A 25,908-nucleotide genomic window follows, 5' to 3' on the forward strand; every position below is an offset into this window, starting at 1 on the left:
CTTTTACAGTCATTGTAATCAAACTGTAGAGAGAATTTCACTTTTATCATAATTAACTTTGTATCCAAAAAATGTACTGTAGGAATCAAGCAGTTTTAGCAGGTTTGAGTGTGATTCTTTGGGATGTGTTAAAAGTCTAATAGCTTCTACTAGTGGTTCTATTACTAAGGCAAAAAGTAAAAAGAAAGAAAAAGAGGGCAACCCTGTCTAGTTTTTCTATATAGGGGGAAAGGGGCAGAAGTCATGCCATTAGTGCAGAGTTTGGCTTGCGGATGTCTGTGTAAAGAATGAATCCAGTTAAAAAAAGTAGGGCCGAAGTTAAATTGTTTAAGTACCTTAAATAAATATTGCCATTCAACCATGTCAAATGCCTTTTCGGCATCCAGGGAGTCAGAAATACTGGGTTGTTTTCATGAGCTAGCAAGGTGCACTTTATTAAACAGCCTTCTGAGGTTATTTACAGAGGACCGTTTAGGTATAAAGCCAGCCTGGTCTTGGTTTACTAATTGAGGGAGATGTCCTAATCTACCGGCAAGTAATTTTGCAACAGTTTTGTAGTCTGTGTTAAGAAAGGATATTGGTCTATAAGAACTGCATTTTTTTAAAGGGGTAGTGTGATTAAAGCCATAGAAAATTAATCGGGTAAACTTCTAGTTTGGGTTGCTAGATTAAGGACCTCCACCAACAGAGGCAGTGATAAAGATTTGACTTGCTTATAAAATTCAGGAGGGAAGCCGTCCTCTCCTGGAGATTTATTGGACTGCAAAGAGTTAATGGCTGTAGTAATTTCTGCTTCTGTAAATTGTGTTTCCAATGCATCTTTATCAGCCCGAGATAGTTTGGGCATTTTTATGGAGGAAAAAAAGAATCCATCTTTGTATAATCATCATGAAAACCAGATGTGTATAGTTCGGTATAATAGTTTTGAAACCTGTCATTTATTTCTTTAGGGTTGTACGTTGTCTTTTTATCTAGGTTTTTTATAGCATTAATTGTACGTCTGCTTTAAGTTGCCATGAGAAAACTTTGTGTGCTTTCTCTCCTAATTCATAATACCTCTGTCTGGTCATATGTATATATGTGTGTGTGTGTATATATACAGTGCCTTGCAAAAGTATTCAGACCCCTGACCAATTCTCTCATATTACCGAATTACAATTGGTACATTGAAATTTCATTCTGTTTGATTTTTTTTTTAAAACACTTAAACTCAAAATCAATTATTGTAAGATGACATTGGTTTTATGTTGGGAAATATTTTTAAGAAAAAGAAAAAACTGAAATATCTTACTTGCATAAGTATTCAACCCCCACACATTAATATTTGGTAGAGCCACCTTTCTCTGCAATAACAGCTTTAAGTCTTCTGGGGTAAGTACGTACCAGCTTTGCACACAGTGTCGGAGTGATTTTGGCTCATTCTTGGCAGATTTGCTCCAGGTTGTTCAGGTTGTGGACCGCAATTTTCAAATAGTGCCACATATTCTCAGTGGGATTGAGACCAGGACTTTGACTGGGCCACTGTAGGACAATCACTTTTTTGTTCTTGAGCCACTCCAATGTTGCTTTGGCCTTGTGTTTGGGATCATTGTCCTGCTGAAAGGTGAATTTCCTCCCAAGCTTCAGTTTTTTAGCGGACTGAAGCAGATTCTCTTGCAGTATTTTCCTGTATTTTGCTCCATCCATTCTTGGGTCTGAATACTTTTGCAAGGCAGTGTGTGTGTGTGTGTGTGTGTGTGTATATATATATATATATATATATATATATATATATATATATATATATATATATATATATATATATATATATTTCATTCATTCTTACATACATACATACATGCACCTACAAACGCACACACAAATACCAATATACAGCAGACACAGCCCCCCCACCCCCATATTATCTCCATATACACACAGACATACGTTGGTATATATTGTAAGATAACATAGCAGACTTACTTTAGTCGGCATAGGTAGGTACAATAATCATGTTCCTATTGTTTTAACTATAACATCTATATTCCTTAACTGAGCATATCTATGCCTCAAATAATCATGTAAATAGAGTGTATGAATCAAACATAATAAAATAATCTTAGTTAGCATCCAACACCTTACAGTTTGAGAAAAAACAAAATAGGACTTGGGTCTCAACACAATTTATTGAAAAAACATATTGCAGCAAATAAGTATGCCCCGCATAGCCTGCATCATACGAGGCAAGAATTCGAGTAAAATAAATGTATCAACTTGAAGGAAACAAACAAAATCATATACATACTGAGTGTATTTTGGCACGTTGTAGGCCAGTGCAGTTGCTTGCCTGCTGTAGGTAAAACAGTGTCTGTGATAACATTGGTCTGCTGCATCCGCCACTGGCTGGAAATGTGTAGTTTCAAATAACGTAGCAAACCCCATCCTCAGGGTGTCACAGCAGCTCAAAAGTTAAAAGAAAGTTTAACAGAGTGCTGTAGCTGTTGCAATCCATTTAAGCCACTGATTAATGAGGAGCTCTGTTCCCCGACTAAGCAGGGGGCAGATCGTTGAAAGCTCAAAACTGCCTGTGGTGTTCCAAATAGTTTTTTTCACCTCATCAAACTCCTTCCGACTTCTCGCCAAGTCAGCACTCATGTCAGGAAAAAACATCACAGCCTTGTTTTTATATAGCACTTTCCCCTTCTGTCTTGCTAAGGGTAGGATCTTTTCCCTGTCCTGATATTTCAGGAGTTTCATGATGACAATCCTGGGGTTTTGATCTGGAGCTGGTTTAGGTATCAGGGCACGATGAGCACGGTCAATTATCAGTGGCTCCCTGGAATGTTCACTTCTCCGTACTGCCGGTATCATTTCAGTGAAGAAAGTGATCGGGTCTTTGCCCTCGGATCCTTCTGGCAAGCCCACAATATGAATATTACAGCATCTGCTTCCATTTTCCAAGTTGTCTGTTTTATTTCTCAGCATTTCGTTTTCTTTGATTAAAGTGTGTGTTTTTTTCCAACTGTCCTCAGTTGTACTGATATGACTCTCGGCCTCTGTTAGGCTTCATCCAAAGTTATTAAAGTTTTAAGCCCTCTGTAGCCGAGTGCAGTTGTGTTGTGTTCGAGTTTAATTTCTCTGCAAGATATTTATTGCCTTCCTAGATTTTTTTTAGAATATGCGATAAGCTCTCTTCTTTCAGCTGCTCAGCGATCTTGTTTTCTGGAGTGCTGGAAGTATCAGAAGAGTAGTTTTTATTATTTCTGTTTTTCCCTGACATGCTTCAAGCATCAAGCAACAGTTATCTGTACTATATTTGTTTATAGTTTGATGCTGAACACAAAAAGTAGGTAAAAAGCCGGGATGGTATTAGAGAGCTCCTTACAAACGCTTCCGTTCAACACTGCAGCATCGCGTGACCTTGTAATGTTATATTTTTTTACCTGGTATGATGAACTCCACACAAAGAGTTAACTCCCAGTCTTCACCAACCACCAGTGCATCTTCCAAATCCTCTACACCTAGGGGTGCAGACAGGAAAATCAGTATCTTCTTGAAGAAGGACTCCGCTTCCTCTACTTGCAATGTGCGCAACAACAATTATCAAATCCATGCAGCCAAATATCAACACAAATTATGCAGCCTGCTACATTACAGACCCCTACTTCAGAGAACATCAAACTCACCAGGCAGCTTGCAGAAGAGGGAAAAAATACTGCAAAAATCCAGCTGCAGGCGGCATGTGATAACATCAACAACAGTGCTAGTGTTGTCTCTACAAGACGAGTTCTTCAGATTAAGACATTCTCCTTAACTCCTGACACACAATCCAAGATAATGGAGTTACCATTTCAAGGAGACTTACTATTTGGCACTGACCTCAAGGATTACCTAACAGTGATGAAGGAGGCAAGGCAAGCCATTAAATCCTGTTCAACAACAGGCAAAGGCATACCCCTAATAAGGGGTATTTTAATAGGCAAAGGTTTTTCAGGCATCAGCCAACACACCTTTGGCAGACAGAGCAGGTTCCAAAGGGGACAAGGCTCCAGGCCGTACAGATCCTTCTATGGCTTTGCCAGAGGTAAAGACAGACCGTCTACGTCCTTCAGACATTTTCCTGGTCAGCAACTGGTGTCAGTCCACCCCTCGCTTCTGCCAGTAGGGGGAAGAATTTCATATATTTTTAAAAACTGGCAGAAAATAACATCAAACCCCTGGGTTCTGGGGCTCATACAACACGGCTACAAAGTAGAGCACACCTAAAGGAAGCACAATTACAGTGAACCTACTCACTGAGACAAAGAAACCTCCACATAAACCATTTAGAGCTTTTAGCAATCTTCATGGCACTGAAACACTTTGCACCAGTTTTAAAACAAGAAAAGGTGCTAGTTCTTACCGACAACACCACGTCAATAAAATACATAAATCACCAGGGAGGCACAAAGGGAACTGTGCCTCCTGGTCTTAAGCATCTGGAATTGGTACAGGACATCCACATACAGGCGGCTTACCTTCCTGAACTCGACATCAGCCTGGCCGACCATCTGAGCAGAGAGAGGTTGCCTCACGAATAGCAAATCCAGCCACAGGTTTTACAATGGATTTCCCACAGACTGGATCAACCACAGGTAGACCTATTCGCCACAGTAGAAAATACCGAACTGCCACTGCTCTGCTCCAGGTTCCGACAAGCAGCAGCCACGGCAGTAGACGGTCTGTCCATCCAATGGTGAACCGGTTTAACGTACGCATTTCCTCCCCTGCCATTAGTTCCAGCTGTACTCAGAAAGGTGAAAAGAGACCGGGCCAGTCTCATCTTAGTAGCTCCATTCTGGGCGAAGAGATTCTGGTTCTTGGAAATACTAGAGCTAGCAGAAGCCGGGCCAATACACATACCAGTGACATGTGATCTGCTATCTCGGAACAGAGGGAGGCTGCTGCACAACAGCCCAGCATTGTTACAACTAGCTGCTTGGAAATTGAACGGCGGCAAATATTAGATCAAGGGCTATCTGAACAAGTAACCAACATCTACTGGCTTAAAAAAAAAACATTGACTTTTCAAGCCTATACAGGTAAATGGAAGGAATTCATCCATTGGTGCAACTCAATCTTTGCACACCACAAACTAACAACATTTTTTATCCTACTTGTGCCACCTATTCCATAAAGGTCTTGCGCTCTCCTCCATCAAAGTGCACATCGATGCAATATTGACTGGGAGGATCACCCTGTGGCGTCGAAATTCCTCAGGGGGATTAACCACCTAAGGCCCCCAAGGAAACATATCCTTCCACAATGGAACCTCAGTCTAGTATTGAATAAACTCACGGGGCCACCGTTTGAACCGATGACAACAGGCTACCAAAAATTCCTCACATGGAAAACTACATTCTTGGTAGCAGTAAAATCAGCAAGAAGGGTAAGTGAAATACAGGCACTGGTCATTGATGCATCCTATTTCCAGATCTTCAGGGACAGGATTGTCTGCTTACCTAATTCTCAATTTCTGCCAAAAGTGGTGACACAGTTCCATCTAGATCAGATCATAACTCTTCCAGATTTTTTCCCACTTAATTGATGTCAGAAAAGCACTTTCTACATTCATAGATCCATCAACACAAGATCATCAGGTCAGCTCTTTGTAGCTTTCAATTAACAAAATCAAAGTAAACCTGTCTCTAAACAGACAATCAACAGGTGGATTACATCTTGCATCGAGTTTTGTTATAACCTGGACAAGAAACCGGTTCCAGGACCAGTAAAAGCACACTCAGTGAGAGGGGTAGCTACTACATGGGCACATTTAAAATCTGTCCCATTTCAAGACATTTGAAATGCAGCCACGTGGGCCTGTAAGACGTTTACAAAACACTGCAACTTAAATGTGTCTTCTTCTCAGCCAACTTTTGCTCACTCTGTATTATCTGTGGCTTTGGGCACTACTATCTAACCTACCACCCTTTATCTACTTCCAATGGTAGGGCTGTGTTGTAGAGTTCATCATACAAGGTAAGAAGACGAACATTACCTGTAATATGGTGTCTTCGTAGAATGATGAACTCCACACACCTATATCCCACCCTCCCCCTTTTTTTTGGTTTCATTTTGGGTAGTTGTTTGCAAATTTGGACATATATACTCCAGGAAGGGGAGGCTTTATAGAGGAGGGGCATTACTTGGTGCCAAAAAAAAGGATTATATAAAGGATTTCTGGGAAAGAGAAGGACTTTTCTCCTGACCCAAGCAACATGGAGACTGGGAGTTCACTCTGTGTGTGGAGTTCGTCGTTGTACGAAGAAACCATATTACAGGTAATCTCCGTCTTATTCGTGGAATACCTATACTTGAGATACAGTACCATTTATCAGAGTAGAGCTCCTCCAAGCAAAACTGGATTGCTGTTGTAAAGCGATGATAATGATCAAGTATACTTCAATTGAGTGAAACACAGCATTACTGTTATGAAAAACCACTTATTCCCTGAATGTGGAGGAGCATAGAGGGGAATGGACTTGCAAAGTCACAGTTGCAATTATTACATCGTTTCTGGATCTGGTCTTTAGAAGTCTTGTGTCAAAGTAGGATTTTATAAACGGGACTTTTTTTTTTTTTTTTTTTTTAAGTACAGTGTAGAATTATTCTGTGAGCAGAGTTTAAGAAAGCTACCATACCTTTTACATTGTTATGACAACTGTTGTAGTCTACCCCAGCTTGCAAGGACTGCTGATAACACAGCTGCTGCCACATGTAGCACACTGTTCAGTGTAAAAGGGCTGTCCTTCACAGGACCGGTTTTTAATTTGTTATGCAAATGGATCCTCTTTCGATACATTCTGTATTATCTTTAAATGTGAACCTTGGGTTGGAACTATAACCTATTATTGCAGTATTATCTGTCATTTTCTTGGGTCTTGATTTATTTACTGTATTGAACATTTCTTTATTGTGCGACCCTGGAAACACCTCACTGTAGATGTGGCAGACTTTGATTGACGGTTGACTGCTGATAGTTTCCGCTTCTGTTCATATTCATGACTGCACAAATTGCTGATGTTTCACAGGGTACATTTTCTGACTCACTCCGGAGAACAGACTTGACAGCAGATTTCCACCCCCAAGGTGCCTGGAGAAATAAGAGACAGCAATCATTGACAAACGTATCTCTCCAGAGCAATGTCAACACCACAGTCCCTTTTGGTCATATTTCAAATGTTCTGTCCCACCACTGTGATTACTGTACAGGCATATTGGTGTGTGCAATTTTTTGTTTCCATTTCTGCATCATTCATGTTATTAACTTAAATACGCTTGTGTCCGTAATATGAATCAGCACATTAAGTATGCCAAGTTAATGGTTGCTGATATTGAGAAAGCAAACTTAAATGAGAACTAACATTCAAACGCCTCTGAATATGGCTGATAGATTTACAATGTATAACAGTTGCAGAATTCCAAAATATCCATTTGTTTAAAAAAATAACAAAAATAAAACCTTATCTTGAATTTTATAGCTACACAAATGCATGAATAAAATTATCTTACTAAATCCAGAGCTAAGCAGCTAATTGCTATAGTTTTTTGACATTTGAACATAAACTTCTCCATTCCCCAGACAGCAATGTAATATTTTAATGAAGGCGTTGTATTTTGCAAATGCCAGACTTAAGCACAAACAAGCTTGCTTGCGGCACAATGTGACATGTTAAAGCTGCAGTATGTTCAGTTTTATACTAAAATATGATTCCTGAGTCACAGTCGACTACACTATTCCTTAGCTATTCAGTCCTAGGTTCAAAACAGTATGGGTTAGAATTGAATTGCAATCAGAGCCTCTGGACTGCAAGGCAGGCGAAGGGCCTTGCAGAGCTGGAAAGGAAAGCTCATGTGCAGGGCATCTGTCAACACAGTGCCTGACTGTATCTAGTGCCATTGTCTCTCACTTTTCATGAGCACTAAATGCACAAACACCAAGATGTTTTAATTGATTTCATTGTGTTGGATTCAATAAAACTGTCTCTTCGTAATCGGGTTACTGTGACAGCCTTCCAGGCAAATGAATAACCGCTTCGCTGCTTTAATGATGGTTTGGGTCTGTCGTGAAAAAAATTAATTAAAAGAAAGCCCTTCGGGTGTTTCTGTGATTTAACACCCCAGTCCAGCTACAAATCCAACTGGAAGCGTCATCAGGCAACCGCCAAAAAAAAAGGTGCCTATAATATTAAACTAACTGTTTTATCACTTATTAGTGCATTTCCTTATTTTGTTTATCTGTATGGCTTAATATTGAAGTTCTAACATGTTCAACAATTTTAAGAATTTAATGTTAAAATATAAGTTCTGTTTCTATGCTTACCTTCAGTTGTATTGGCTGTGGTCAATAAAGTGAAAAAGAATAGCTGTTGTCTCAGATTTTATTTGAATACCAAGTTTTTGTACAGATAGTTCAAACTAACATTGCAGTTAAAATGGAAGGCTCTTTTTTAATGTTCTTCCCATTAAAGACTGTACAGTATTTATCGAGATTACTCATGACTTCAGAGTAATGTTGCATTTTACCATCCGAAAATACGTTTTATTCTGTGTTAAAATTAGAGAGTAATTTACTCGCAGACCCTAAACCTTAACTGGACCCACTTCCTTCAAGTGTTAGGCACAATATAATGCATGTTTTATTCATACCTGACTATATTTTAAGTCACCTTGATAACTCAAAAAGGCTTTTTTTGTGTAGCAGTGACCTGTTTAAAAAGAAATCTCATAAAAAACGAATTAGAAAGAGTTTCATGTTAGACTATATTACATTATTGTCATGTAATGCCAAAAGTGATGGTATGTTTCAAGTTTTATTTTGTGTTATTTCCTCTTCGATACTGGTTCATGCTGAGTTTCAAATTGATGTTTACAAAATTAGAGGCAGGATTTGTTCATATGCAATAAAATACGTGATGCACTTTATGTATAACAATAAAATATAAACTTCCCAATCAGGAAACTACCAAAAAATTACAATACAACCCCTTTATCTTTCATTATTTGACATGGTGTGATTCCAAAACCTGTTCCCCTGTAATAACATGGCACGGCACAGTTTGAGTCAGGGTCTTTATTGACAGCAACCGACTCAAACTTGGAGAGGAAGCACAGCATATAACTGCCATTTTTTTGGGGGGTTTCTTGTATTAAAATACACGGCAATAATAAAACAAAGACAGAAACTGCATTGACTATAGAAGCAAGGTACGTATAGTGTTCTTGGAGACAATGGTCTCCACTTCGAAGACGTATCTTGTACTCGTGACATGCCCTGATATCGCCTAATTATATAATGTAATATAGTACACTGTACTTGGCCCATTTTCAATGCCAGCTTTGCAGAAGAGTAATGAACAGCGAGTTGTTGGTATGCAGAAGGGGTTGGATTGTCACTGTGTTCACTTCTCTCAGATAAGTGGGCATGGAGCCGAATTAACTCTGCAGGGGTGAGGCCCACGCCCCGCTCAGGGTTCTCCCTCGCCGTCGGCCCCAACAACCGCACGGTGCTCTTCGGAGGGGTGTATGATGAGGAGGATGATGAGTCGCTGGAGGGAGACTTCTACAATGACATGTACTTCTACGACATGGTCAAGAACCGCTGGTTCACAGGCCAGCTCAAGGTATCCCTCAGTTTCTCACCAGGGTTATTACAACAGTATGTGCTTGTCTGGCTGGATGGGGAAACAAAAATATTACATACTACCATATTTGTTATTCAACGAACATGGTAACACTATGGAGATGTGAATGTGACACATTTGTGTAAGTGTCTTGAGAACTGCTCGTTCAATTGTGATGAAACCTATGGTTGGCTTTCATCAGCTTAAGTTATATATATATCATTTGAATTAGTGCTGGGACAAATATATTCTGAAATAACTCAACAACAAGCTATGTTAAGGATACAACACAATTTTTTTAAAGACTTGAATCACTAAATCAGAGAGAGAACCTTTAGAATACATTCTGTTTGTAGATTATATTTTTGGGGTTTGGACACATGGAGAAGAATGTCTTTTACAGTTTCATAAATTGGCAAATAAAGTACACAGTAATATTAAGGTAGTCCTTCGATGGACAAGAAAAGAAATATCATTTTTAGATACCATAGTAACACTCAAGGTTCAATTGAGACTGACCTGTTCTGTAAATCTACTGATATGCACCAGTATTTACACATGTCCTCTGCACATCCAATACACACTAAAAGGGCAATCCCAAAGGGTCTAGGAATAAGAATACGAAGAATATGCTCAAAAGAAAGTGACTAATATAAAACAAAGAAATGTATTAAAAACAAATCTTAAAAGAAAAGTGGATAAACTAAAAAGAGATGATCTAGATTATAAAATTGAGATAAAAAGGTCAAAAGAGTTTCATTAGTAATTACTATATTATATTTCTAAGATAGTTTGGAAACACTTGCGGATTCTACATAATTCATAAAAATTGAAAAAAGTATTTCTTAAGGCCCCAGTTGTAGCATTCAAAAGAGAAGCTAATTTAGGTGATATTTTAGTTCACAGTAAACATAAAAGAATAATTTGCAGAATAGGTTCTACAAATACTTGCATTAGTAAATGTAAAGTGTATAAATACATGGACAAAAGTATACCTACTGTAAAAATAGCAATGTTGTTTATGGAACAGCCTGTGAAATATGATGAAATAAAATATGTTGGAGAGGCAGGAACATCTTTATATGAAATAATTCAGAACCACCTTTCATTAATTAGAAATGAAAAAAAAAAAAAGAACCAATAGTTACAGCACTTCACCAGTCAAGGACATGACATAAATTATGTGGTTTGTAGTATTAGAACAGCTAAAATTGGACAATGCGACATATAGAAGAATAAAAGAAAGTAAATGGATAAATAGACTGAACACGATTATCCCAGCGGGACTCAACAGAAAAGAATTAATTAATTAACTCCAACAAATCTATAACATTTAAATAAATAAATGAACAAAATTAATTCAAAAGATGTGATTCTGATGCGCTGGGGAGGCCAAATCAAGGCTTATCCTCAGAGCCAGCCTTGCATGATGATGTAAATATAAGTTTATATAAAATAATGTTAATTATAGTTAATACAGATTTAAAGATAGAAGTAAAAATGATGTCACAATATATAGAACACCATTACATCATGTAAGAATAAATTATAAACAATAACAAGTAGTTGTCATGCTGTCAAAAACACCTCCAGTGTTTTGATTCAAACACATACTCCCTTGAGAGAAATAATTTTAATATTCATTTTGAATTTTGAGTTTAAAAACCTATTTTCGTCCAGCACTAATTTGAATCCTCTACTACGTAAATTCAAGCTCTCAGAACTTGTTTTGGTAAGAAAACCAATCTTGCCTCAGAATAATGTGATGTAATGAGCAGTGGTTGGCTTATACGCCTACATGGGCAGGCAGGTCTTCAGACTAACAGACACTCTACATCTGTTCTTAAAGGGTCCCAAGACGGAGAAGAAAAAGCGTCGGAGAGACAAGAAGGCAGAGGAGGAGGGTGCTGGGGGAGAGGCGGGGGTGGAGAGGGTGGCACCCCAGGAGCCGGTGGAGATTGTGAAGGAGATTGTGGGAGAGGACGGGACCGTAATGACCATCAAGCAGGTCATCTCGCCACCCAGTGCCCAGGGGGGCGCATCGGACTCAGAGAGCGAGGAGGAGGAGGAGGGGAGCGAGGCGGGTGGAGCCGAAGCTGCCACGGTGGAGCCTTGTCCTCGCTCCAATGCCATGACCACTGTAAAGCATGGGGTCCTCTATGTCTACGGGGGCATGTTCGAGGTGGGAGACAGGCTGTTCACCCTCAATGACTTTTACAGTGTCGACCTGCACAAGATGGACGAGTGGAAGGTTCTTGTGGAGATGGATCCCAGTGAGTATCCAGATCATGTGTACTGGGGTGTACACAGTACTGTAGTTATTCCACAAATGAGGGAGCCCAGTAACCCACTAGCCCCAGAACGGGTTGTTATCAGTTGTCCTCATGAGGGAAATAACTGCAGCACTCTATGAACATAAAATGTGTGGAAAAGAAAGTATGTTTTAAGCCTCCATTGAAGAGGTCTGCTTAGCAATCCAGCATCATTTGGAACAGTACAATTCACCATTCTGTTAGATTTGAATGAATGCAAGATAGATTCCAAAATGAGAGCCGTTTCAAAACAATTATTCACTCAGCAGAGTATTCAGTTACAGTGCATTCAATTACAGTGGTTTACAATGCATCTAGAGAATATGAAAGACCAAAATCAATGCAAGATCCTCCTAAAATGGTACATTTTCAGTAAAATGTTTGGTAAAATACTGTGTATTTTAGGATTTTTATTTGTGTATCATTTAAAAGTTTAAAATGTTCTCTGAGCTTCAAACAGTTTTCAACCAATGCATATATCCTGCCTGCTTTCCATATTTAACCCTTTCCACTGCAGGTACATTTAGCACCTGAAAGTTAGATTACTGCAGCAGCCTTCTGGCTCGCCTCCCAAATAAAATACAAAAAAAAAAAGGTCTGCCAGCATACATGTAATTCAGGCACATGCTATTCCGCTAACCTGGTGCTCTATTAGTACCAATAGAAATGAGGAATGCACCCATTGTAAAACAGGTGTGGGTGAATGCAGAAGAATTGGTACATTCAGGCAGTTTAGTTTTACAGCCTATGCAGATTTTCTTTATAAGCACGCATTGAGTCAGTTATAAGACACTAAACAGCAAATCTTAAAAAAAGAAAAAAAATGCAGTCTAACTATATTAAACCTTTTGCTGTTTTTTTTTTTTTTTAAATGTATGAACTTTACAGAAAAAGATTAGTTGCATAAAAGATTTTCCCTTATTTCTTGACTCTTGTTTGCTTTAATGGGTGTTGCTTGGATAAGGGAAACTATACCCTGAAGTGTTATACTTAGGGGGTAATATATGATATTTAATGCAACTGGCCACAGGTTTCTTAATTTCAGAGCGGCTGTGTTAAGATGTGCCACTGTTTGCTTGGTAATCCAGCAGGTTGCCAGCACTCCGGGGCTGAAAGTTTGTTGTTGTTACAGAAACGCAGGAGTGGCTGGAGGAGTCTGACTCTGAGGGATCGTCGGACGAGTCTGATGAAGGAGCGACAGGGGGGGATGATGAAGAGGACGATTCAGATGACTCGGAGGAAGAAAGCAAGGAAGGGGAAGGTAACAAGCATGACCACAACTTTTCACTTCTCCTTACAGTTACGTTCAGCTTTCCACTTAACTACAGGGGTGGCGTAAAGGGAATTGGGGTATATCGACACATGCTGAATTTTAGTACTGACACAGAAAAGATCACGGGTAACATCAGTGATTTAGAAAATGCTGAAAGAATGAGTTGCTTATTGTTAAATAACTGTGATCTTCACCTAAGGGCACTGTTTTTACATTTTCGTTTCCCAATGGTGTTTTTGTTGTGTTGATTGCTAGTGGCAAACAAATAGAAATGTAGATTTATTTCTTAAATGCAGTTTGCTTTAAGAAAGTGACCACTGCAAAGATGGCAAATTTTCTTAAAACGCCTACCTAAAAAAAAGAAATGCCATAGTGACAGATGGAACTTAATGGTAAACATGCAGACCGAAAACAATCATCAAATGGAATATGTCATAGCTTAAGCTTGCACTGTTTTTTTTTTTTTTTTTTTTTTGCATGTGTGCCAAAAACAGAATAAATATTCCTACTATCTTCCATGGACTGTATCAGTTACAGAATTTTCCTTTTTTTATTTTCTAGAGAATGATCACCCTCCTGTTAAGCCTGGAGAGGAGTATGGAGACTACCTGAGCAGGACTGAAGAGTACTGGGTGAAAGTGTCCCGGGCGAATATGGGCCCAGAAGCCAAGGAAAAGAAAGTTGTGAAAGTAGCTCGTGCCATGGCAAAGGTTTTGTATGACGGCCTGGTTTGACCTTATACCAGCTTACATGAACGACAGACATTGACTAAAGCAAGTCCTTCTTGCATGGAATTAAAACGTATAAAACACACAGGAAATCAGTTTCAAAGGTTCATCTTTTTAATGTTTAAAAATGACTATTTCTTTCAGAGATTTTGTCAACACCATTTTTGTGCATTGGAATATTCTTCTACAACTGCCTTGCTTTTTTTAATGACTACACAGTTAACGTTCTTTTTATTCAATGTACAGAATTTACCTGTTATTTCAAGAACTTGCATGCTCCTAAAATTCAACATTCATTCTAGTTAATTTGAAAATCCTCTAATATCTCGACAGGATGAGGAGGCACGGTTTGCTATAATTGTAATGTGTGTGTGTATAACTTGGTCCAGTTATGCTTGTATTATTTGGTTATTTTATTGTTTAGGATTTTCTGTATATTTTCTGTATTGCAGACTCTGTCATTATTAAATATGGGTGCTACTGTTTTTTGATAACATATTTATTCCAAAGTGTTTTTTTGGAATATATAATAGATGTGCCACAGTGAATTAACAAGGTTATGTTTTGCATCAAGGTTTTTGTAACATCATTTATGATTGTAATCAGAGGGCTTATCCGTTTGTTAGTTTTCATTACTATGATACTGTGACAATTTGTTTAACATTGTGCTGGTGCAGGAGTGCAGCAGTGATCAACAAACAGGCAGACAACGGTAACCCAGGTGCAGTGATAGTTTATTTGTATTTCAGTTTGTCTGATGACACAAAGTAAATAATAAATAATAACAATGAGAACAGGCAATACAGCAGCGTGTATTGCTGTGTTTTAATCCACGGGTTGGTCCTGAAATAGTAATAGTCCCGATCTTTCCACTCGCACCTAACACAAATCACAAACACAAGTCCACATTGAGTGATATAGCACTTGTGATGCAAATACAGTTTATTTGTGAACAATTGGAGCAGTGATGTCCAGGTAAGTGCTGGCCTTTAGCGACTGCTCTGGATCATGTTCAGCCGTCTAATAACAACAAACAAAGTGGTTCCTTAGAGATGACAAAACAAACAAACAGTCATGATTACAGTCCTTCTGGTTCAGCTTTAACTATACAGAGGAACAGATCACTTCACTACATCCCCTTCTGTACCGTCAATCATGACCCTTTGGTTAACGAGTGCAACCGCTCCTATAGTCCGTACCTGCCACATCGATTCCCTTCTGGGTCAAGGATTTAGTGTAGCGTAGCTCCACCCTCTTTTCAGATGGCTAGTTTCCGTCTAACCCTGGGAATGAATTGTCTGGCCTTCCAGTCCAGGGCACTCTGTTCCTTTTACACAGTGTTCTCACAGGTTTATTTACCAAGAATCATTCTGTCTCTGTAACAGATACTGTTAATTTTAAAAAGGCAGTCAAAGAAAGAAAGGCCTATCACTATAAGAGTCTCAACCTCTCTTTCCAGGTGTATATTCATGAGAGTTGCAAGAAAACACACTTGTGTTTACTGAGTGTGTTGACACATCAAGGATTTACGTCTTTTTGACTGAACATGTTTTTTCTTTGTTCTCCCATAGGACTTAATATAATAAGTTATTAAAGCTACTATATAGCATGAGTGCTGGTGTCATGTCATAGCTTGTGATGGTCATTCCTTTTATCCTGGATTTTAATTAAAAAAAAAAAAAAAAAAATGTTTTAAAGTCAGTTATGTGGTGATTCCCAGTCCATTACAGGACTCCCAATTAAAGGGAATAGCAGAGAGCTTCCACATGTCATATAATAAAGAAAAAAAGTATAACAAATATTAATTTGATACTTGATCCTTAATTAGCAAGTGTTTATGTTTGTTTATTTAAAGTACATATAAATACAAACATCCTTTAAATTAGGTTTACAGATTGTGTGTATTGTTTAAAATTGTTTTACATTTTGACCACTTTTTAAACTTTTAAATTGCATTCCCTGCCTCAAGATGGCTTCCCATGTACCTGCACTACTACATTTCCCATCATCCTCCTGCTCACATATATAACTGAGATGGATTTTCCAGTGAGCATGATAGGAAATGTAGTTCTGAGAGGTCCATGCATGTACATGGGAAGCCATCTTGAGGCAGGGAATGCAATTTAAAAGTCAATTACATTTTTTTTTCAAAATTATAAAATAAATTTATAATACATAAGCGGTGTGTGTTGAAGGCACAGTTTGGGAACCATGTTTTGTACAATGTGTTATTGGGAAATTTTTCCAGGAATACCCTTGGAGGGTTTTTCCCACAAGGCAGTTTTTTGTGCAATACAACAGTTTTCATGTCCATCCAGTAAAAATAAAAACCGTCCGTCTTTGTTTGGCTGGTGGAATTTTAGTTTTGTTAAATGTCAGTTTGGTATTTCAGTCAACCAAAAAGCAATCTCTTCCTAGAGAAATACCGTCTTGAAATTAGAGTCTTTGTTGAAGAATGGGTGGCAAATGCTGTGTACCTTTAACTTTGAAACTGTCAGTTTTAATAACACCGTGTAACAATTTTTTTTTTTTTTTTTTTGTTCCTGGGTAGTAAGTGTTATTTCCTAATTGCTTATGCCTCAAAAGTATAGAAAATGGCTATTATTCCCCACAAACTTTGCTTTTGTGACCAGGACAGTGATATTTCAAAATATCACTATTTCCAATGGGAAAACGGGCAAATGTGTGTCTTTTCGTTCACATAAAGTCAGAAAAAAACAACATGTGAATCCAAATTAACATGTATTTATACTAAATTTAGAAAAAAGATTTAGAAGTGAGTAGTTTTTCGAGATTTACGATTATACTGTATTTACTGTACGAACAAAATTTGTGTTACACAGTGTAATTTGCACACCTCTTTTAAATTTGATCCCCATTGTTTTAATTCAGCTCCTAAATATCGTTTCAATAAAAATTGGAATTAAGAAAATAATGGAATAATGCTTTCAGTAGTTTGTGAGCATCTTAATGTCAAGGTGAAAGGGTTGCTTGCTCACTGTGGTAACCTGATAGGAGCTTGATATTCAACCAGGATCAGTTATGTCCTCCTACTGTTTATTTCAAGATTAATGTTACAGAATTACCATGAAAAAAATTATTGATCTTGTTTTGAAACTTTGTAACATTAAAAAAAAAAAAGTCTATACTTAGGGCCAATTCTTAGTGAATCATGCCCTGTATGTGGAGCATTGCTGAGATTCATGACTACTCAATGTCATTTGTCTTTCTGTATTTCTCTGCCTTTCTTTCCCTGGATTGTAATGCAAGCAATTTCAAAGTTGCTTATTTTCAGCAAAAGTCAGTAAATTGATTCACTTAGTTTTAACACTAAAGCTTTAATCCACTGATGTGCTGAACCCTTCAAAGTAGGCAAATCGTTCTGAAGCCTTTTCTAATGGTGCAGCCAGTAGATGAACTCCCATTCAGTTTCTAATATAACAGCCCTAGTCTCCCAAAGTTTTAAGACTTTCTGGGGTCAAATCATAATATAATAGTATAATATATAAAATTCAGATACTTGAGGTTTACAGTTGAGTTCAGTGTTTATGCTCATTAACACTCTCAGAAGTTTTGAATTGCACACCACATTCTCTTTTTTTCTTTGTCAATAAAGATGGAAATGGGTTGAACTAGGAATTCAAAGTACATTCTCTTAAGCTTTGTGTTCACAAAGTTCACTCAACCAGACAGTTTTGATTTTAGTGTTGTAAAGCTTTTTTGAGGTCCTTTAATATTTTGGAAACTTTTAAATCTGACCAAATAATTTCAAATGTACAAAAGCAGGCAGCATGAAGGGGGTCTTTGTAAGAGGAGGTGCTAGTCACAAAAAAGAATCTGCCCAATACAAAACATGATTTAAATATAATAGGCTACCATTGAAAGTACAGTACAAGCTTGTGTTAAAAATGGGGACCAAGCTTTAGTCTGAGGGAGCTGTCTAATGTGTGCTAGACCAGTAGAGGGCTCTGGTCTACCCAGTCTCCGGGTCATTCCAGTTACTGTAGTCCCACCACACCCCTCTTTGCAGGTGTTGCTATTAGAAACAGTCTAGACGTTTACAAGCTGGGCAGTCTTCCTGTTCTAAATCATTCCTTTGTATAAACCTTTGGCAGTAACATCTCAGGAACTCCCCTTTCTGTAAGGGAATCTCGCAATGATTTCAAAAGGGGCAGAGCGGAAAGTACCAATCTGTGCATCACTCTTGGCATTTAGATGACAATGTGGTGGCCACGTCAAATCAAAAGTGTGCTCTAATAATATAAATGAATACATTTTGTGTAGTTTACATATTAGTTGCATATTGGGGATTTAGCTTTTAAAAGCACAGTGCTGCCCCTTTTCTATTCTATTTCATACATGGTTAAAAAAACACATCACAAACAATACTGTCAATATTATTTCAAAACTGGTACAAAGTCTATACCAGGGTAAAGGCTAACCCATCGTGTTTTCAAATAAAAGTCCCAGATTGACCTACTTTTCCATCTGCAAAATTTTGCATAGCTAATAAAAATATGAATAATACATGCTAACCTGTACTCTAATGCTGCAGAGATCCTATTATTTCTGCACTACTTCTTCTCATTTTTAAAAGTTTTATTTAAAGGACATAATTTATTGATAACTAAAGAGTACTTTTGTATGGGTACAATGCCAATATCTTTTGATGTAGAACAAAAATAAAAACATCAGGAAAACATCTTATTTTTAGCAATGCCTACTTAAAGTGCCTAATTCTGTGTTATGTGTTTAGTTACTAGTTATTTTATATTTTAAGACGGGGGCTGACGACTTACCAGTGCTGGCCTTGGATTTGGGGCTAATTTATTTTGTAACCCAACTCAAGGTTTGTGAAGTTTGGTAGATTTTTTTTTTTTTTCACAGTAAAGAGAATTAGGTCTTGATCTACAGTAAGTGGTGGCAGATCTTATTAACGTTCTTGTTAAAATCATTACAAGAAGGAGATGTTGAGCAAACCAACATCTCAAACAGTGTTTGTGAGTTTCTTTAGATTTATTAAAGCAAGGGAAATTACATCATAATTTTAACAGCGACAGTATTTAGATCAAGAGACCAGACCCCAGTGTGTTCTGTTTCGGGTTTGTGAATTGAAAAGTGTACTGGCAGAAAATGCCTGCACGGTTTATTTCTTCTTTTGTAATAAAAATATGAGAACTAAATATATGCATTCTTCACAGTAGAGTGCATGAAAGAAGTATTTGAGTAGGGTGAAAATGATGGGTAGAATGGATACCATTACAACAAACTTATATGCATGCTTCTTCTAAATTTGAATTGCTTGAAAAGCATCTGCTTGTGCAAAACATAGGAGACCTTCTTGCAATAACAGCAATGCAGTTTTCCCAACCCAAATGGTGAGTTTTATTTACTGGTGATAAATTTAAAGCATCCGCAGTGTTCAGGGACCTTCTTTCCTTACATAATACCATCCCCAAAGTGTTTCAGTAATTTTGCATGTTGGCAGCTTTCACAAACTCAGAAGCTGAATTACTGTATCCGTTCCATTGAAAACAATCGCAGACGGCATGGCAGTGTGCTGCAGGTGAATTCCACCTATAGAAAAACTTCATGGAAATGTGAGAACTTTTTTTATTTATGTAATTACTGTCCCCTTACCTTTTTATGATGTTTGCAGTCATCAAGTGTTTCTGAAATATAATAATAATAATACTTTTCATAAGTGTTAAGGATCCAATAGAACAGATTTATATTGCAGAGCAATTTCACCCATTCCAGGTTTTAATACAGGCTTGATTAGCCACAGTGTACAGGTAACTAGCTCAGGTGTGTCTTATTAAACTCATAGCAAAATCAGGAATGCATCAAATGCATTTCAATCTCTGCAGTGTATTGCCCAGCGAAAAGAAAGGAAACTTGACCCAAAGGGGCAGATCACTAGATGAGGTGGTTGACGTTGGCCCTTTGACTCCAGACCTTTGTCCTAACACTGTTCTAAATTAAACCTACATCCAGACCACAAAGTAGTTAATTACTTCATTTTACCTGTTAAACCTGGAGTGGAATGGCCCTCCAGGACCATGGTTGGACAGCCCTATTCTACAATATTTAGACTCTTTGGCTGATTTATCCTGTGCTACACATAGCTACAGTATAATAGGCAGCTAGAACTGAAGAGCAGTGTCTGAACTCACTTAAATGTAGTTACACTGTAGCAGTGACTGTTTTATTGTAGCATGACAGAAATAAACTAATCTTTGGAATGGACAGATAAATGATAGTTAGAAGGCCATGAGTCTGCTTATTAAGATGCCGTGTTGAGAACCTGTTTAAACTTATTAGAGAGCTGGTGTTTTAAAATCTGTTTTCTTTCATCTTATTAATTTGCTTTATTAACATTATTATTGGCCCATATATTGTGCTTAGAATCTTTCGGTTCTTCTCCCGACTTCACTTTAATTTGTTTTTGATGCAATTGCAAATATTTTAAATACAACGGCATAGGTATACTGCTGCATCCTGGTACCTTTTCTGCAGGTCACATTGTCATTTTGCAACTCTTGGAGTGACTTTCAACTACAACATATGATGAGTGAGGAGGCACCAGGAAGTAGCAGCAGCAACGTTTCAACAATAGTGTTGCCTTTTGACATATCTGCATGCTTAAGTATAAATTACAAGCAAAGAACCAGATCATCTTCAACAGATAAAAAGAGGGACCATGGATCAGATTGCTGGTGCTAAAAACAGTGACTAAAAATAAAAGATTGCTAACATTAGCTGGCACTCCTTTGAGGTCCAAGGTGATTTTACATATCAATCCACAGAAATGGCAGTGCCTAAGCAAATTAACACATTATCTTTTTTACAACATGTAGCACAGCACAATATTTAACCTCTGGGCTGAGCTTCTGCTTGCATTGCATGGATTATGACTCTAATAGTTGTAAAGTGCACTATATTGTAATTGTATAATAGTAATCCTCTAGTGCGGTTAAGATTTGGTTTAGAATCCCATATTACACAAGAGCAGTCTTGCGGGACCCACACAACAAAACATTACACTAAATGCTGCAGGCTTTTTTGCAGACAGTTGCAATAGGATTAGTGACCAGTTTATTACAGGATTATTTGGGGATACCTACACATCTATTTTTTTTCTAGGCAGTACCTCTGTAACCTTTAGTTTTGTGTACTTCAACTTGCTGGATTGCTGGAGGAATTTAATTTGACAGTATGGTTTGATTACTGCATTAACAAGTGGCTGAAAAAAGCAAGGAATATAGATGGGCTCAATAGAGTTTTATTTCAAAGTCTATTTTTTATGAATACTATTATTTCCTAAACAGTTGCTACAGTGGCTTACGCTTCTTATGATACGTACAATGAAAACCACTGAGAATGATTGGAAACATCATAAAAAAGCTACAATTTAAAGACACCAACAATCCCCTCTCTCTCTTTCAGCGATAGAGCTCATCGATGCAGGCAGTGGGTTGGCTGGTGCGGAAAGAACTGAAACAGGGTTGGCAGTTTGACTGGCTGATCTTGAGGGAGGGTGTTTAAAAGGTTAAAAAAATCTTTTATTTTCAGGACCTTTCGGCAAAAGCCCTTCTTCAGCTGTTTAAAAAGAAAAGTAAACACAGTACAGTAAACTTGTTGTTCAAGAATTGTAATTATTCAAAATATTCTGTGGATGGTGTCATGATTATTAGAATAGAATATTCATTTCCAGAGGTTCCAAATCTCCCAGTTTAAAGATAAACTCTCGTTCATTTTCTTTCCGAGCAACATTTGTTCCATAGCACTGACTGATCACGACTGTGATGTCTTCGTCAGTGTGATCATCACTGATGAAGATTTAATGCTTCTAATCTCTGTTTCAGAATGAATGTATTTACAGGTGTTACATCATGGTTTATTACATTGATTTGTGCTTTTCAAAGGTTCCCCAGGACGAATAGCACTGTGTACCACACATTCAACAAGATCCATCTACAGCGCCTATTTACAAGACTTCCCCCTTGATGTCATATAGAAGAGACAAGAATATAAGAGAATATGTGGTTTAAGCGTTTAGCAGACCGGTTTGTAGAACACTTAAGAAGTATTTGCATTAACACCACTGCATTTCCAGTAGTCCATCACTTCAACAGTGCTGATCACACTGCTGAAGACATCACAGTATGTGTGATCAATCAGTGCTATGGAACAAATGCTCAGAAACAAAAGGAATGAGAGTTTATCTTCAAACTGGGAACTTTGGAACCTCCGGGAATGAACATCATATTCTAATAATCATGACATCATCCACAGAATTTTTGTATAATTACAATTCTTGAACAAAAAAAAGTTTACTGCACTGTGTTTACATTTCTTTTTAAACAGCTGAAGAAGGGCTTTTGCCCGAAACGTCCTGAAAATAAAATATTTTTTAACCTTTTAAACCTTTTGTGTACATTTTTTAAAAACCTTTTCTTATGTGCACACACACACACACACACACACACACCCACACACACACCCACCCGTATAATGCAAAATCTCAAACTGGTGGGTAGTAACAACCTGTAAACAGCCACTCGGGAACCAGGCACAAATAAGCTGCTTCATATGATCCAAGCTGAACTCTGCTCTGTTGGTTGCTTTAAAGTAGTGCTTCCAAATTGCATATGTATAGACCTGGCATTTTAATCCTGCAGTCAACAGATTTTTACATGTGTGCGCTCTGGGTATTTTTTTTTTTTTAAAAGCTGTGGAACTTGCTTTGAGTATATCTCTGGTGATAAAGCTCATTAAAAAAGATCACATTTTGGGTGTAATTACTGAAACAACATCACTTATCTGAGGGCTTGTAAGAAGAGGCACAATTTTGTTCATTTTAAGGTAGCTTTTCTGACTTTGCATCCATTTTCCAAGACTTTGCACCATCTTTGATGTTCTTTGATTGGTTGACTCATATGTGATTAATGTTTTCTTTTACTGTTTCCCTAACAAATTCATGACTGTCTTTAACGAAAAACTTGAGAAATGCATAAATTGAAATTCAACAAATATTTTATACAAACTTTTTCAGACCAGTCGTCTCATAATCATAATCAAAATGAAAAAAAAATCATCAAAGCTGAGGTAACATTTTAGCGTTTAAAAAAAAAAAAAAACAATCAAATTCAAACATCAACATTCCTTTTTTTTAAAGCACAAGATAGTTACAGAATATCAGAGTCCACATTTCTGTCCTCATGCAAAAAAAAAATTAAAAAATTAAAAAAACTGAGAAATGAGTGCTGGAATAGACTGTACATATTCATAAACGTTAAGCGCCAGGTTTCACAAAAGGCAACAATGTTGGTTTCCATGGTTTCAGGACTAGCTGTGGGTAGCATTATGTACTCTGGATCTTTCCTCTTGACAAAATGAGGCTTATTCGGAGGCCGTGGAATTCTAAGAGCTCCTTCTTTCATCCAATTAGAAATAAGGGGTTTGTTTGTCTGTCCAAATTGATGTGGTGTTTCCTTTGTTTGGGATCAGCTGTGTCCTTATACATACTAGTTGTACTGGAAACTATTTATTACCCTCCTATAAGATCTCTTCAAGAGTTAATAGCTTAAAATGTCATTTGAGTTATTTGTTTCCATTTCAATTACTATTTTATACAGTTTGTAATCACTTTGAGTGGTTCTGGGTCCTGGTAACATTTTCTCCAAAGGGGCCTTTAGCTGGCTTTCAACTAGCCTTGAGCTTTCTGTTGAACCCTAAGTGCTGGCCCTGAGCAGCCTTCCTCCTTCCATTCAAATCATGTGACAATAGGACCTTGTTGAAGCTAACTAAATATTTCTAAAGATTTTAATTTTAAAACATATCTTCTACTACGCTAGGTTAAAGCAAGTTCTCGGTTTGCATGGCTGACTTTCTGGAAATCTGTTACTGCTTCACTTCCCAGGTCATTTCACCTCAGGAGTGGCTCAAAGTATGTTACTGTCCTGGAAAGATTCACCTCATAATCTCGTCATAAATCACTGCTGTCCGAGTATATACTGTATCCACTTTGATGCATGTCTACAAAAATTACTGTGAATCATTTTTTAAATGTGGGTGAGGGAAGCTATTTTCAATGCATTTTACAATACTAACATTATAGATAGGTTCTCATTTTTACAAGGAAGTTAACATCGAAGGATTGGTTTCTGTATACATACTGCCGTACTTCATTGAGGGCTGCTGATGCCATAAGAAACCACAAGAGTGAGACTTGAACGGTTTATCAATGATACCAGAAACACCTCCTTGAAAAGCAGGGGAAAATTGTAGAAATAGTTAAGTTTCATTTTATTGACATTTTGTATTGTCTGATCACTACGTGAAAGAGATCCTTAGTATAACGGCAGTTGAAATTGTGGGTCTGATTGCAAAAGCTAGCCTTCTTATCGTGTTTCCATTTGAATTATCAGAGATTCATAATGACAAGACTAATGTGCCCCTGAACAGCTAGACATGAAACCACTTTTATTCAGCTGATATGCATTTCTGTGCTGTTTGAGTGATATTTTTCAAGATATTTGAATATTGGTTAAGTATATTTCGCATGTACTGCAAGTATGTAACCAGCCTTTGTATGTTACTCTGTGCCATGCAGTTTTACAATTTATTAATTTATTTATTTATTTTAATAAACATAGGTTTGCACACAGAATTATATAATACCAATCTCCACAACCTCTCGCTAGAGCCCAGATTGATTTGCCATTACAGCGTACACATAAATTCCCCCCTTTCTGTGCGTTTATTTAGGCTGTCCATTTAAAATGAAGAGCATGAATATAAACCAACAGAGACATTCAATATTAACTTAAACCACATAGTTCCCTGTCGGAGAAAAACAATTTGAATTGATAAAAGAACAGAAAATCCATCTTGAGAAGTTTTCCACTGTGCCTAGATGAAAAAGAGGACCATGCAGGTGATGCAGAGGCAGCCCAGAATTAAAATGGGTGTACAAAGGTTGAGAAAATCAAGCATCTAAATGTTTGAGTGTATTTGGAGTATTTCTCTCTGTAAAATTATGCAAAATGCCAGGGTCTGTTTTAATTTTTTCATGTTTTATTTATTTGTTTTATTTGCCTAACAAAGGTCAGCCCTGCAGGTGTCCCCACTTGCGCTCATATGGGTATGAAATGTCAAACCCCAGTCATAAAATCCCGGTAACTTTTTAAAAACAATTTTAAAGCATCCCTGCGGCCTCAATAGAGCCATCAAACATGTCTTCTCTCTAACTACAGCTGGTACACCAGTGTGTAACCATTAACCTGTCCCCCTGCAACACTGATGTATTTCTTACATCCTAGAGGATGTAAGAAATACATCAGGAAGAAATAGCGACTAGAACAAAATTGCTAGTGCTAATAAGATGGAAGAAAATGTATTTGGAAACCTATAATTTATTAGTGACATATGTACATATGTATGGGCAGAATCGTCACAATATCCCTAGGTTTTGATATTCTCAATAATATGTAACCAATTTTCATCACAATTGGATTAACAGTTCAAAACATTTCATGATTTAATAATTCACTAATTCAGTTAACTCACAATTTGGCCAGGTTGACAGTAAATTGCACTACATTTTATGTTATAAGGGCCCTTCAATGATTCACTTTTTTTGACGTGTAAGTTAGATATATAAAAGAGAGCGCTCCTGTGTACATATAGACCCATCAAAACAGCTCACTGTGAGGATAATAACATAGCTCTACTCTCAGTTCTGGCACCCGGCTCATCTCAATTTTCCCCATGCTGGTTAGAGGCTTATAAAATCTGTAAGCTGTATTTGCTGTAGAACACCAAGATGTGCACTTGAAAGACAGGATTGTCTGTCGCCTGTCGTGTTTTTAGATGTTTTTGTATTAATGCGATAAACACACATCCAAGGGTTGCTTGGTTCCTGAAAGATCGTGCAGCTTCAAACGTCA

General features: G+C 37.5%; 1 protein-coding gene across 1 annotated transcript in view; it reads left to right on the forward strand.

The window, feature by feature from the left end:
• Window positions 1-14,448, forward strand: part of klhdc4 (kelch domain containing 4) — a 31,248-nt gene extending 16,800 nt beyond the window's left edge. Inside the window, exons 9-12 of the mRNA XM_041269002.1 lie at window positions 9,433-9,641; window positions 11,491-11,914; window positions 13,086-13,214; window positions 13,788-14,448. Of these exons, the coding sequence (XP_041124936.1) occupies window positions 9,433-9,641; window positions 11,491-11,914; window positions 13,086-13,214; window positions 13,788-13,960 (935 nt within the window). The 3' untranslated portion in view covers window positions 13,961-14,448. The remainder of the gene's footprint in view (window positions 1-9,432; window positions 9,642-11,490; window positions 11,915-13,085; window positions 13,215-13,787) is intronic.
• The last annotated feature ends 11,460 nt before the right edge of the window (window positions 14,449-25,908 follow it).

Source organism: Polyodon spathula, chromosome 13, assembly GCF_017654505.1.
Source record: "Polyodon spathula isolate WHYD16114869_AA chromosome 13, ASM1765450v1, whole genome shotgun sequence".
Lineage (NCBI taxonomy): Eukaryota > Metazoa > Chordata > Actinopteri > Acipenseriformes > Polyodontidae > Polyodon > Polyodon spathula.